At 46.7% G+C, this 15,819-nt stretch overlaps 1 protein-coding gene across 2 annotated transcripts; it reads left to right on the top strand.

The window, feature by feature from the left end:
• Window positions 1-415: 415 nt before the first annotated feature.
• LOC123060832 (transcription factor MTB2) lies at window positions 416-3,913 on the top strand. 2 transcript variants are annotated; one of them, XM_044483684.1, is made up of 2 exons: window positions 416-798; window positions 1,675-3,913. In XM_044483684.1, exon 2 carries the CDS (start codon window positions 1,680-1,682, stop codon window positions 3,534-3,536), a length of 1,857 nt encoding a protein of 618 aa, XP_044339619.1. In that variant the 5' UTR covers window positions 416-798; window positions 1,675-1,679; the 3' UTR covers window positions 3,537-3,913. The 2 variants fall into 2 exon arrangements, with proteins under 2 accessions (XP_044339619.1, XP_044339620.1); XM_044483685.1 differs by having other exon boundaries at window positions 422-947.
• Window positions 3,914-15,819: the final 11,906 nt, after the last annotated feature.

The raw sequence follows: 15,819 nt of genomic DNA, 5'->3' as shown, positions 1-15,819 counted from the left end.
CTTTATAGGCGACAACAAGCTTTGCTCACGGCACGCTCGCCGGCTGATGTGAGGAAGAATATTTCAACGCCCCCAAGAATTTAATGTATTTTTTAATTTCTATATAAGGAAGCGTGTGCTACTTAATACATGCCTTTTTTTGCCAAGAAAAACCCATCATGCTGGTGAAGGTTCTATAAAAGAATGTTTGATCCACTGAGGATAGCTTAGTACGATCGGTTTATATAAATGATAACAAGACATAATTATTTTGCTAATCATTATAATTAATTCTCTTGTGTGTTAAAAAAAAAGAACGAAAGCGCGCATAAACCCGTCGGCTACACGCGAGCCGAGCGACGCGAGCACACACGCAGAAGCGAACTCAGCACACTGGGCTCGGCTCGAGATCCCAGTAGAAAAGGAAAGGAGGCAGCCCTCGTCCACCCCCACAATCCCAAGCCGCAGCAGCAGCAGCAGCGGGTCGCCTCCCCTCCCCCGAAATCCCCTCGCGCACCAGAGAAAACTACATACACACCACCACCGTCGAATCCCACCACCCGCCTTCCCTCCCTCCCCTACGCGCACGCCGCGCCGCGCCCCGCGCCCGGAGACCCGCGGGCCCCATCCTCTCCGCGAGGAAGGAGAGGGCGAGCGAGCGGAGCCCGCCCCCCCTCGGAGCTCGGGTCCGCGCGCGGGAAGATCCGGGCTTCTCGCCGTCGCGGCTTCGGCGGCAGAGGTCGGGGCTAGCTGTTGCCGGCCCGCCCGCGCTGGATTTCGCGTCCCCTCTGCCGATTCGGGCTCGGGATCCCCGGTCCGGTGAGATTCCCCCGCCCGCCCTGCTCCCGAATTCCCTCACTGACAGTAGCAGCTTCCCCCCGTACTGCCCTGTCGCGTCGTGAAATGTTGGGGTGATTGCGATTTCGTGGCCCGTCGCGTCTGGCGGATGAGCTGAGTTAGGCGGAAAGGTGAGGTGATTTGCCGTGCCGTGGCCCAGAAGAAGGCCTGTTTGTTTAGGCTGGAATCTAGTGTCTGCGATCGGTGCGAACATATGGCCGTGCCCATGTGCATACGATGTCCGCAGCTTGTCGTTAGGCACGATTTTGGATTAGAATTCGGTCATGTGTACTCGGGCAACTAAAATAATCTGATGGCATGCCATAGGAATGCCAAGTTTCTATACAGGCAGTAGTAATTTTTTGTCACATGATAAACGTTTCCTGTCACATGATTCCATGCTTTGGCTCATTTATTTACATGTGTATTTATTACACACTGTCTTAGTTTCCTAGTAGTATTGATGATGTAGAGCGTCTCCCCTCACTCCCTGATAAGTTAGACTGATCTGTCATAGATTTGCCCCCCCCCCCCCCCCCCCCCAAAAAAAAAGTGGCTGGTTAATTTGGTAAGCGGTGAATCAGAAGGATACCGGTACTAAGTACCAACTACCAGGTCTTTACGAATTTTTGCTTACAGTTTGGGATGCATGTCAGTGTGTGTTTACCTGGAATGGTGGTTCAGAGCTTAGTTCTGTTTTGTTTTAAGTTCACCCTGTAGCCATAAGTGCGGTAAAATTTTATTTCCCCTGTAATCTAAATAGACTTCATTCACCCTGATCAGTTTGGTAGCCAATAGATGCAGCAAAAGATTTATGTATTTAGTGCCTTTTGACTTGACCTATACTTTTTTGAGTAGGTCTTATGGTGATGAAGATGGAGGTTGAGGAGGACGGTGCCAATGGAGGAAATGGTGGGGCATGGACTGAGGAGGACCGAGACCTCAGCACCACTGTGCTAGGAAGAGATGCATTTGCATACTTGACAAAAGGGGGCGGTACCATATCTGAGGGTCTTGTTGCTGCATCGTCACCTGTGGACTTGCAAAATAAACTGCAGGAGCTTATCGAATCAGAGCATCCTGGTGCTGGTTGGAACTACGCCATCTTCTGGCAGCTTTCACGCACAAAGTCTGGTGATCTTGTCCTTGGGTGGGGTGATGGCTCTTGCCGTGAACCCAATGATGCTGAGTTGGCAGCTGCTGCTTCTGCAGGCAATGATGATGCCAAACAGCGGATGTGGAAGCGTGTACTGCAGCGGTTGCACAAAGCATTTGGTGGTGCTGATGAGGAGGATTATGCTCCCACTATTGGTCAGGTGACAGATACAGAAATGTTCTTCCTAGCATCTATGTACTTCGCGTTTCCGCGTCGTGCCGGTGCTCCTGGTCAAGTTTTTGCAGCTGGCCTCCCTCTCTGGGTTCCCAATTCTGAGCGCAATGTATTCCCAGCTAATTACTGTTACCGGGGATACCTTGCAAGCACAGCAGGATTTAGAACTATCTTGCTAGTGCCATTTGAGACTGGTGTGCTTGAGCTGGGTTCGATGCAGCAGGTGGCTGAGAGTTCTGACACTCTCCAGACCATAAAGTCTGTCTTTGCGGGGACAGGTGGCAATAAGGATATAATCCCGAGTCGTGAAGGAAATGGTCACATTGAGAGGTCACCAGGTCTGGCAAAGATTTTTGGCAAGGATTTGAACCTTGGTCGGTCTTCAGCAGGGCCAGTGATTGGGGTATCGAAAGTAGATGAAAGGCCGTGGGAACAGAGGACTGCTGGTGGAGGGAGCTCATTGCTTCCCAATGTCCAGAAAGGATTGCAGAGTTTCACTTGGAGTCAGGCCCGGGGCCTGAATTCTCACCAGCAGAAGTTTGGCAATGGTATACTGATAGTGAGTAATGAAGCTACACACGGCAACAATAGAACCGCGGACAGCTCCACTACAACACAGTTTCAGCTTCAGAAAGCACCTCAGCTCCAGAAACTACCACTTCTTCAGAAACCACCACAGCTAGTGAAGCCGCTGCAGATGGTCAACCAGCAACAGCTGCAGCCACAGGCGCCTAGGCAAATAGATTTTAGTGCAGGGACCAGTTCCAAGTCTGGTGTCCTGGTTACAAGAGCAGCTGTTCTTGATGGAGATAGTTCAGAGGTGAATGGCTTGTGTAAAGAGGAAGGGACAACACCTGTCATAGAGGACCGACGGCCAAGGAAGAGGGGAAGAAAGCCTGCGAATGGGAGAGAGGAGCCGCTGAATCATGTTGAGGCTGAGCGTCAAAGGAGGGAGAAGCTCAACCAGCGGTTCTATGCGTTGAGAGCCGTTGTGCCCAACATCTCGAAAATGGACAAGGCTTCCCTGCTGGGCGATGCAATAGCATACATCACTGACCTTCAGAAGAAGCTCAAAGATATGGAGACGGAGAGAGAACGATTTCTTGAGTCTGGTATGGTGGATCCAAGGGAGCGAGCCCCTAGACCAGAGGTTGACATCCAGGTGGTGCAAGACGAGGTTCTGGTTCGAGTTATGTCTCCATTGGAGAACCATCCGGTAAAGAAGGTCTTTGAAGCGTTTGAAGAGGCGGACGTCCGGGTAGGGGAGTCGAAACTCACAGGCAACAATGGAACGGTAGTGCATTCCTTTATCATCAAGTGCCCTGGCTCCGAACAGCAAACAAGGGAGAAAGTGATTGCTGCAATGTCTCGCGCCATGAGCTCAGTGTAGAATCGGTTGAGGGGAGTCGGTGCAGTAGAGGTTGGTTACTCTGCTGGTGGCATACAAGCAGCAGGCAGTCCCTGAAACCTTCCATTCTGTTGATAGAAGTTGTAGGTCGAGACAGCAAGCTGAGATTTCTGACTTAGCAATGCAAGAAAAGCACAAGCTAAACCGCCATTGTTGTAACGGTAGGTTCTTGTGCTCTTTGTAGTTTTGATGTTTTATTGGGAAGAATACCATGCTCTTAGTGTATTGCTTAATTAGTGCGGAACCATAAAAAGTACATGTCGCATGCATGAGCTAGAAAATTACTTTTTTGTAGCCTTTTCTTTGTTCAAATCCTTGAGTGGGCCGGTGGATTAATAACTCTGGGCAATTTTCTGTCATGAACCTTCTGCTTCTGACTTGGATGATCTCGTTGAAACAAACATCCATGTTTGGGTAAACTGATGACGTTGGTCTTGATCTAATTCTATCAACATGCTGTGTACGCTTGTTCTGTAGAAATTCTTTCGATCGTTGGCCAGATTTTGTAACTTTATACTGCTTTTTGTTTCCAGGGGCGAAATTTAGACGAAAGTCATCCACTAATTTAAGAATTCAAAAAACCAGCAGTACGCTAGTACTAATTCTGTACACACTCTAACCAATATCCGAAATGTTTATTTCAGAGTATGGAGAATAGCTTGATCAGCGTATCTCCAGTAGCTTAATGTCCTACTCGGCAAATGAGTTGTTTGAACGATTTTCTTATCCATATTAACACCTGATGCCAGTTTGTTGCGAAAATTTCTTGTTGTCCTGTCCAACAGTTCTTGAACAGCTAGACAAAAAATAAAATAAAAATAAAAATAATTCTGTGGCAGCTTGAAGCCAATCACCACCCTGGAAACTTCAAGTTACAGTTCTTCCATGATTGCAACATCATCCTCTGGTTGAAAAATAATTCATTCATCTAGCCATCATCTTTGTTCATCCCTTATGAGGCCATCTTTCTTCTAATATCGGCTGCTCTGCAGTTCCCGTTGGCTGTTTAGTCCTGGGATCCTGGTCTCTTGCTATCCTGCAAGGCTGCAAGTTCAAGTCCACCCATATCATTCTTCTTATTGTTTAACCTGATGAACACGAAATTCTTACTAACTCCGTCGGTCGGTCTAGGTGTCCTATAAACATTCCACCAGTCACCAAAGAAGCACCAGTCCTTCACACGCGTTTCCACAATCATAGAAGGCAATGTTCATCATCATTAGTATAACTCCAGGCGAGCTTCGAGTCTCCATAGAACAAGACATGGATGGGCCTTGTCCTGGACCTCAACCCAGCTGCAGCCAGTGAGCCTCCTCTTCAGCCCCTTCTCCTTAATCTGTCTCCTGATCATTCACACACTCCCCCAGCTTCTAGCTGCAGAATAAACATTAGAGAAGGATGCAGTATGAAGAAGTGTCTGGATCAAGCGCATGAATACACTCAGCCAATTGTTCTATGGTTTCGGTGCCCACCCCCCCCCCCCCCCCAAAAAAAAGAAAGCTCTCGGCCAGGTCCTTGTTCCAGTGAATTGTTGACTTCCAGAACCTGATTCCTGGTTCAGGCCCAGTTCTTTCGGCCGATTGCTCCAGAATCTTGGGAATTGGATCGCCCCTCGTATTCTCTCATAATCTTAAATTCATATTGTTTTTTACAATCCAATTAGTTAGGGTCTAAACAGCTAGGATTGTAAAAAAAAGAAAAGAGAACAGCTTTAGGTTTCCGGGAGAATCAGACATCCCCCTAGAGTCGGGAAGTACAACACATTCAAGCTCCCGACAGACTAAGGCCCTGTTCGGTAGTCCGCCCGCTCCAACAAATACGAGGATCTGCGGAGCGGGTGTTTCCCAACTCCTCTATTTTCAGCTAAAGCTACCCCCGCTCCTGGAGTGGAGTTCTGGAGTGGTGAGACTCCGAACAGGCCCTAAAACTAAAAACCCCCCCAAAAGGAGGAAAAACCCAGCTCCAAATAAACCCAGTTTTTTTTACGGAAAACAAGAAAAAATGGATCCACGAGGAGAAACTAACTAACGGTTACCCCTTGCGTCCCACAAGGGTCATTTTTTTTGCCCTATTAGCACGCCAAATGGTGCGTCCAGCCGGCACAACATGTCGCGTGCTAGGTGCACACTCTGGATTTTTTTTTGTATGATTTTTTGGGTCTCATATGTTTTTTTGGCTTTTAGTCTTTGCCTTGTTTTCCCTATTTTTTGGAAGTTTTTCTTCTTTTTAAGCAGTGTTTTTCCTCAAGAGGCACAACATATGGTTTTGCGAGAAGCATAGTTGTGCTTTCTAAAATGAAAAAACACAACATGTGCTTCCACCTATTAACATGAGTTTTAGTTTTCAAGATCTCGACGTGAGAAATCCAACAATGAAACCGGTTTGTGCTTTGGAAGAATGGTTCAAGAGATAAAACATTTTAAAAAACAAAGCTAAAAAAACTCTCGATTGCGACATTGTCAACACCAGAGAAAAGGTGAAGCGACCTTTGCAAGGGCCAATTGGTAACCTTTTTTAAGAAAGGCCATCATGACTAACTTTATTGAATCAAAATACAGTTACATCATCCACATGTTTGTTGACGACAAACCTCGAAGGCTCGTCTACCCAAATCTCAAAAAAATTATTACAAAAACTATACTCCCTCCGGTCCTTTTTACTCTGCATATTAGGTTTGTCCGAAGTCAATCCCATTCAACTTTGACCAAGTTTATATAAAAAATTATAAACATTCACATAACAACACCAATATCTTTAGATTCATCTTGTAATATATTTTTATATTATATTTATTAGATATTATAGATGTTAATAATTTTTAATATAAATTTGGTCAAACTTAGCAAAGTTTGACTTTCGGCAAAACCAATGTGCAGAGTAAAAAGGACCGGAGAGAGTATTTAGCTAGCTCATGTGCCACGGTATTAGCCGAGCGAAGACAATGTTTGAACTTGAGCTTTCCAACCGATGTCACCATGTCAAAACAGCCCACCATTGAGTTTGCCCAGAACAGATGTTATAACATCCAAAGAATCTGATTTAGGGCTCCTTTGATTCATAGGATTTACAAAGGAATTTTGGAGGATTATAATCCTTAGGAAATTTCCCTATGTTGGTTGTTTGATTCATATGATTGGATCCTATTGGAATTTTTCCTGAGGATATTTTTGGTACTACTTTTCATAGAATTTCTAGCATCCACTCAAACCTCTTTGAATGAATCCTTCCTATGATGCAATCAAGCAACCTAGAATCATGTATGATTGAGATGATCATGACATTCTAATCTTATGTTTTTCCTATTCCCGTGTTTTTAGAATGCTGCGAATCAAAGACGTCCAACTTCAAAATTACGGATGCCAAGGGAGTTAGCTAAAGCCAATCCATCATGCGTTGCGCTTGCCTCCATAGATGTAACATATTGAAATATTACTTACACCGTGCATCAATAAATTGACCCTTTTCATCTCGGATGATCACAATTGTAGTTCCAACACCAACATCTTCATGATATACGACATCCACATTCACTTTTATGAATCTAGGGTCCGGTTTGCACCACTTCTGATCTAGGACCCGTATTGCGAGACGTAGACTTGAGAAAATTCCCTGCTATAGACAGGACAAATATAGGCCATCTATAGCTCAGTGGACATGCTTTATTATGTGTTGTTTGGCATCTTACCCACCAGAGGTACCAACAACCTACAACCAACACATCTTTAGGATTCAAAGTCATCATGATATGTAGATTACTAGTTGGTAGGTTAAGCAACGACTTCAAAACATTGACCTGGAATGATCAATTAGCACGGAGGATATCATATGCAGAAGACCCAAACTCCTCCAAAGTTCTCTGGACGTAGCACACTCAAAGATGATGCGCCATATGTCCTCAACGGCAAGATGGCATATAGGGCATACTCCACTAACCAAGATGGCATATTGGGACCTAAAGTTTCCAAACATTCTCTAGGTTGATGGCGAAGCCGAGTGAGGGAGTCCTGGATTAGGGGGTGTCCGGATAGCCGGATTATACCTTCGGCCGGACTCCTGGACTATGAAGATATAAGATTGAAGACTTCGTCCCGTGTCCGGAAGGGACTTTCCTTGGCGTGGAAGGCAAGCTTGGCGGTACGGATATGTAGATCTTCTACCATTGTAACCGACTCCGTGTAACCCTAGCCCTCTCCGGTGTCTATATAAACCGGAGGGGTTTTAGTCCGTAGGAACAACAATCATACCATAGGCTAACTTCTAGGGTTTAGCCTCTCTGATCTCGTGGTAGATCTACTCTTGTACTACCCATATCATCAATATTAATCAAGCAGGACGTAGGGTTTTACCTCCATCGAGAGGGCCCGAACCTGGGTAAAAACATCATGTCCCTCGTCTCCTGTTACCATCCGCCTAGACGCACAGTTCGGGACCCCCTACCCGAGATCCGCCAGTTTTGGCACCGACATTGGTGCTTTCATTGAGAGTTCCTCTGTGCCGTCGCCATCAGGAAGGATGCCTCATCCCGTCTTTAAAGACGGCACCGTTGCTAAGGGAGCTTTGGCTGTCGGCCAAACTCTCCGGCTAGGTGGTTTCCTTATGACCGCCTGTTTGGCTGCTGCGCCGACGATGACCTCTCGGGTCATCGAAAGCAATCTTCACGTCAGCTCGGAATTCGCCGAGCAGCTAGATCCAATGGAGCTCTCTTCCCTAAACGAGCTCTTGGATCGCATCGCCGCCCTGGGAGTCGCTATGGATTACGACCAGATTGGCCCTAAACCCAATCTGAGAGAGATTAACTCTCCCCAGGTCACCCATCACGTTGCCGTGGTAGAGGGACAGTGCAGCGACCCTTCATCTATCTTAAGGACTAGCTATGTCCGGATTCCCGACCCCTCCAAGCCGGATACCCGCGGAGGGGAGGACATCACTCAAGACCTGAACTTAAAGTCAGGCGACGGGCCAGATTCATTGGACAGCATCCAAGAATCCAAACTTCCAAGTTCGGAAACTCCTTGGCCCCTGGGTCTCAGATTGGGTGAGGTTTCGAATTTGATTCCACCCACCCACCCGTACATAAGCGATTTATCCCAAATTAGGCAAGAGCCCGAAGAAACAATACATCATTACTGGGCCAGATTCCTCCTGGTTATGAACAGGATAAAGGACTGCCGCGAGGAAGACGCAATCTCATTCTTCTACAATAATTGCACGGACAAGGGAATCCTCAACGCCATAAGCCGCCGCGATATTACACGCTTCGCTGACTTGGCGTCCATAGTATGAAAGTACTGTGCGATGGAAAGCGCCTAGAAAATCGAAATAAAATTTTGGGACAATCCGGCCCTGCATACAAACCCATTCCGAAATAAAAGGGTGCATCATCGCCAGACACCCGGGTTCAATACCAAAAAGCAAAATCCCTCTACAGGGCATAGAACCGTACTGGAAGGATGGACCCTGTAAAATTGACAGTGCAGAGGGCGCCACACCAACTCACAGCCTTAGAGCATGTTGGATACTCCGGCAGGTGGCAAAAATTGGCGAAGATCTTCTAATTTCAGAAGCCACAGAAAGCCACCCCAGAGAAACCAGTATGATATTAACAGTCTTTGAGACTTTCGCATCAAATAATATGCGAAAAAGAACACTCCGCAGCCTTGCCGAAGTATACCAAGTAGCAACAATAAACCCATGGAGTGACACGGCTATTACTTCTAACGCCAGTGATGAACCTAAATTCCGAACAGCCCGAGCACCAGCCGCATTGGTCCTCAGTCCAATAGTGGATGGCTTTCGTCTCACCAAGGTACTCATGGATGGCGGCAGCAGATTGAACCTCATTTATGAGGAAACCCTTTAAAAAATAGAAATAGACTGGAACCACATTGAGCGAAGCAGCACAACCTTTAGAGGAATAATCTCCAGTCGGGAAGCGCGCTGTACAGGAAAAATCACACTAGATGTGGTGTTCGGCACGCCGGATAATTACAGGTCCGAAGAGGTCACGTTCCAGGTGGCCCTGTTCAGTAGCGGCTATCACGCTCTGCTAGGGTGGGAAGCGTTTACAATATTCCAAGCAATACCCCATTACGGGTACATGAAGCTCAAGATGCCCGGGCCTAACGGAATCATCACTCTCGCTAGTGATCCGGACATAGCACTCCGCGCCGAAAACAAGATAGTCGCACTGGCCCTCGAGGCGCTATCCGAAGCCCTAGCGGCTGAGGAACTGACTGCGCTGCGCTCCATGGTGAACAGGGACGATGTGATACTCGATAAAAGATCCAAGTCCACCTCCTTTAAACCAGCGGACGAAATAGTCAAATTCCAGGTCCATCCAACGGACCCCAATAAAACAGCTTCCATCGGGGCACAGTTAAACCCTGAGGTAGACGCCGCACTGCGAGAGTTCCTACGCGAGAATTGGGACATTTTCGCCTGACACCCTTCAGACATGCCAGGAATCCCACACAGGTTGGCCGAACACAGCTTAAATATCCTAAAAGGATTCAAGCCAGTCAAACAGGCTCTTTGGCGTTTTTCCGAACCTAAGAGACAGGCCATGGGAGAGGAACTAGCCAAGCTATTGGAGTCCGGATTCATCAAAGATATAAAACACCCGGACTGGCTAGCAAACCTGGTGATGGTACCAAAGAAGGACAAATCCTAGCGCCTGTGCGTTGATTTTAAAGACCTTAACAAGGCTTGCCCAAAGGATCCCTTCCCTCTCCCCCGTATCGATCAAATTATCGATGCTACCGCAGGACACGATTCGTTGTGTTTCCTCGACGCATACTCCGGCTACCATCAAATAAAGATGGCAGAGTCAGACCAAGCCGCGACGGCATTCATCACACCATACGGCCCATTATGCTTCAACACAATGCCCTTCGGGCTCAAAAACGCCGGCGCAACATATCAGCGCATGATTCAGACATGTCTGGCAAACCAGATCGGCAAAACAGTGGAGGCATACGTAGATGATGTGGTCATTAAAACAAGACATGTCGAATCTCTAGTAGACGACTTGAGGCTAACATTCGATAACCTCCGAACATACGACATCAAGCTCAACCCGGAAAAATGCGTTTTCGGCGTTCCAACCGGAAAGCTCTTGGGCTTCATTGTATACGGTAGAGGAATTGAAGCAAATCCAGCCAAGATCCGAGCTCTGTCACAATTGGATATCCCGAAGGACCTCAAACAAATACAAAAATTAACCGGATGCGTGGCGGCTCTAAGCCGCTTTATCTCCCGCTTAGGAGAAAAGGCCCTACCCCTTTACCGCCTCCTTCGGCGCACTGAACACTTCGAGTGGACGGATGCAGCCACGGCTGGACTCGACGAAATAAAAGCCATCTTGGCAACAAACCCAGTCCTGGCCGCGCCAAACATTGGCGAACCAATACTATTATACATTGCAGCTGTTGGGGAACGTTGCAGAAAACAAAAAATTTCCTACGGTTTCACCAAGATCCATCTAGGAGTTCATCTAGCAACGAGTGATTAGATGCATCTACGTACCTTGTAGATCGCGAGCGGAAGCGTTCAAAGAACGGGGATGAGGGAGTCGTACTCGATGTGATTCGAATCACTGAAGATCCTAGCACCGAACGGACGGCACCTCCGCGTTCAACACACTTACGGAACAACCACGTCTCCTCCTTCTTGATCCAGCAAGGGGGAAGGAGAGGTTGAGAGAGATGGCTCCAGCAGCAGCATGACGGCGTGGTGATGATGGAGCTGCAGTACTCCGGCAGGGCTTCGCCAAGCACTATGGAGGAGGAGGAGGTGTTGGAGAGGGAGAAGGAGGCAACCAAAGGCGTGGATGAAAAGCCCTCCTTCCCCCACTATATATAGGAGGGCCAAGGGGGGGGCGCCAGCCCTAGGAGATCCAATCTCCTAGGGGGGTGCGGCCAAGGGGGAGGAATCCTTCCTCCCCAAGGCACCTAGGAGGTGCCTTCCCCTCCTAGGACTCTTCCTCCTTGAAACCCTAGGCGCATGGGCCTATTGGGGCTGGTGCCCTTGGGCCATGTAGGCCAAGGCGCATCCCCTACAGCCCATGTGGCCCCCCGGGACAGGTGGCCCCACCCGGTGGACCCCCGGGACCCTTCCGGTGGTCCCGGTACAATACCGATAACCCCGAAACTTGTCCCGATGGCCGAAACATCACTTCCTATATATAATTCTTTACCTCCGGACCATTCTGGAACTCCTCGTGACGTCCGGGATCTCATCCGGGACTCCGAACAACATTCAGGTTACTGCATATACGTATCCCTACAACCCTAGCGTCACCGAACCTTAAGTGTGTAGACCCTACGGGTTCGGGAGATATGTAGACATGACCGAGACGACTCTCCGGTCAATAACCAACGGCGGGATCTGGATACCCATGTTGGCTCCCACATACTCCACGATGATCTCATCGGATGAACCACGATGTCGAGGATTCAAGCAACCCCGTATACAATTCCCTTTGTCAATCGATATGTTACTTGCCCGAGATTCGATCGTCGGTATCCCAATACCTTGTTCAATCTCGTTACCGGCAAGTCACTTTACTCGTACCGTAATGCATGATCCCGTGACCAGACACTTGGTCACTTTGAGCTCATAATGATGATGCATTACCGAGTGGGCCTAGTGATACCTCTCCGTCATACGGAGTGACAAATCCCAGTCTTGATCCGTGTCAACCCAACAGACACTTTCGGAGATACCCGTAGTCTACCTTTATAGTCACTCAGTTACGTTGTGACGTTTGGTATACCCAAAGCACTCCTACGGTATCCGGGAGTTACACGATCTCATGGTCTAAGGAAAAGATACTTTGACATTGGAAAAACTCTAGCAAACGAACTATACGATCTTTAAGCTATGTTTAGGATTGGGTCTTGTCCATCACATCATTCTCCTAATGATGTGATCTCGTCATCAATGACATCCAATGTCCATAGTCAGGAAACCATGACTATCTGTTGATCAACGAGCTAGTCAACTAGAGGCTTACTAGGGACATGTTGGTGTCTATTATTCACACATGTATTACGATTTCTGGATAATACAATTATAGCATGAATAAAGACAATTATCATGAACAAGGAAATATAATAATAATGCTTTTATTATTGCCTCTAGGGCATATTTTCAACAGTCTCCCACTTGCACTAGAGTCAATAATCTAGTTACATTGTGATGAATCGAACACCCATGGAATTCTGGTGTTGATCATGTTTTGCTCTAGGGAGAGGTTTAGTCAACGATTTCGCTACATTCAGGTCCGTATGTACTTTACAAATCTCTATGTCTCCATCTTGAACATTTTCACGAATGGAGTTGAAGCGACGCTTGATGTGCCTTGTCTTCTTGTGAAACCTGGGCTCCTTGGCAAGAGCAATAGCTCCAGTGTTGTCACAGAAGAGCTTGGTCGGCCCCGACGCATTGGGTATGACTCCTAGGTCGGTGATGAACTCCTTCACCCATATTGCTTCATGTGCTGCCTCCGAGGCTGCCATGTACTCCGCTTCACATGTAGATCCCGCCACGACGTTCTGCTTGCAACTGCACCAGCTTACTGCCCCACCATTCAAAATATACACGTATCCGGTTTGTGACTTAGAGTCATCCAGATCTCTGTCGAAGCTAGCATCGATGTAACCCTTTACGACGAGCTCTTCGTCACCTCCATAAACGAGAAACATTTCCTTAGTCCTTTTCAGGTACTTCAGGATATTCTTGACCGCTGTCCAGTGTTCCTTGCCAGGATTACTTTGGTACCTTCCTACCAAACTTACGGCAAGGTTTACATTAGGTCTGGTACACAGCATGGTATACATAATAGAACCTATGGCTGAGGCATAGGGGATGACACTCATCTCTTCTATATCTTCTGCCGTGGTCGGACATTGAGCTAAGCTCAATTTCATACCTTGTAACACAGGTAAGAACCCCTTCTTAGATTGATCCATATTGAACTTCTTCAATATCTTATCAAGGTATGTGCTTTGTGAAAGACCTATGAGGCGTCTTGATCTATCTCTATAGATCTTGATGCCTAATATATAAGCAGCTTCACCAAGGTCCTTCATTGAAAAACTCTTATTCAAGTAGGCCTTGATGCTGTCCAAGAGTTCTATATCATTTCCCATCAAAAGTATGTCATCTACATATAGTATGAGAAATGCTATAGAGCTCCCACTCACTTTCTTGTAAACGCAGGCTTCTCCATAAGTCTGCGTAAACCCAAACGCTTTGATCATCTCATCAAAGCGAATGTTCCAACTCCGAGATGCTTGCACCAGCCCATAAATTGAGCGTTGGAGCTTGCACACCTTGTTAGCATTCTTATGATCGACAAAACCTTCCGGCTACATCATATACAATTCTTCCTTAAGGAAACCATTAAGGAATGCCATTTTGACGTCCATTTGCCATATTTCATAATCGTAGAATGCGGCAATTGCTAACATGATTCGGACGGACTTTAGCTTCGCTACCGGTGAGAAAGTCTCATCGTAGTCAACCCCTTGAACTTGTCGATAACCCTTAGCGACAAGCCGAGCTTTATAGATGGTCATACCATCCGCGTCTGTCTTCTTCTTAAAGATCCATTTATTTTCTATGGCTCGCCGTTCAACGGGCAAGTCAGTCAAAGTCCATACTTCGTTTTCATACATGGATCCTATCTCGGATTTCATGGCTTCTAGCCATTTGTCGGAATCCGGGCCCGCCATCGCTTCTTCATAGTTCGAAGGTTCACCGTTGTCTAACAACATGATTTCCAAGACAGGGTTGCCGTACCATTCTGGTGCGGAACGTGTCCTTGTGGACCTTCGAATTTCAGTAGGAGCTTGATCAGAAGTATCTTGATCATCATCATTAACTTCCTCTCTTGTCGGTGCAGGCACCTCAGAAACATTTTCTTGAGTTGCGCCATTTTCTGGTTCAAGAGGTAATACTTTATCAAGTTCTACTTTCCTCCCACTTACTTCTTTCGAGAGAAACTCTTTCTCTAGAAAGGACCCATTCTTGGCAACAAAGATCTTGCCTTCGGATCTGAGGTAGAAGGTATACCCAATAGTTTCTTTAGGGTATCCTATGAAGACGCATTTTTCCGATTTGGGTTCGAGCTTTTCAGGTTGAAGTTTCTTGACATAAGCATCGCACCCCCAAACTTTTAGAAATGACAGCTTAGGTTTCTTCCCAAACCATAATTCAAACGGTGTCGTCTCAACGGATTTCGACGGAGCCCTATTTAAAGTGAATGCGGCAATCTCTAAAGCATACCCCCAAAAAGATAGCGGTAAATCGGCAAGAGACATCATAGATCATACCATATCTAATAAAGTGCGATTACGACGTTCGGACACACCATTACGCTCAGGTGTTTCAGGCGGCGTGAGTTGTGAAACTATTCCACATTTTCTTAAGTGTGTGCCAAATTCGTGACTCAAGTATTCTCCTCCACGATCTGATCGTAGAAACTTGATTTTCCTGTCACGTTGATTCTCAACCTCACTCTGAAATTCCTTCAACTTTCCAAAGGTTTCAGACTTGTGTTTCATTAAGTAGATATACCCATATCTACTCAAATCATCAGTGAGGGTGAGAACATAACGATAGCCACCGCGAGCCTCAACACTCATTGGACCGCACACATCAATATGTATGATTTCCAATAAGTTGGTTGCTCGCTCCATTGTTCCTGAGAACGGAGTCTTGGTCATCTTACCCATGAGGCATGGTTCGCACGTGTCAAATGATTCGTAATCAAGAGACTCTAAAAGTCCATCTGCATGGAGCTTCTTCATGCGTTTGACACCTATGTGACCAAGGCGGCAGTGCCATAAGTATGTGGGACTATCATTATCAACTTTACATCTTTTGGTACTCACACTATGAATATGTGTAGCATTACGCTCGAGATTCATTAAGAATAAACCATTCACCATAGGAGCATGACCATAAAACATATCTCTCATATAAATAGAACAACCATTATTCTCGGATTTAAATGAGTAGCCATCTCGAACTAAACGAGATCCCGATACAATGTTCATGCTCAAAGCTGGCACTAAATAACCATTATTAAGGTTTAAAACTAGTCCCGAAGGTAAATATAGAGGCAGCATGCCGACGGTGATCACATTGACCTTGGAACCATTCCCGACGCGCATCGTCACCTTGTCCTTTGCCAGTCTTCGCTTATTCCGCAGCCCCTGCTTTGAGTTACAAATGTGAGCAACTGCACCGGTATCAAATA

This window comes from Triticum aestivum, chromosome 3A (assembly GCF_018294505.1).
Source record: "Triticum aestivum cultivar Chinese Spring chromosome 3A, IWGSC CS RefSeq v2.1, whole genome shotgun sequence".
Classification (NCBI taxonomy): Eukaryota; Viridiplantae; Streptophyta; class Magnoliopsida; order Poales; family Poaceae; genus Triticum; species Triticum aestivum.
This window is presented reverse-complemented; position numbering and strand designations above follow the sequence as displayed.

What these genes read in the sequence shown, in the direction of transcription:
- LOC123060832 (XM_044483684.1), top strand. Translation starts at nt 1,680, where the DNA reads ATGGTGATGAAGATGGAGGTTGAGGAGGACGGTGCCAATGGAGGAAAT.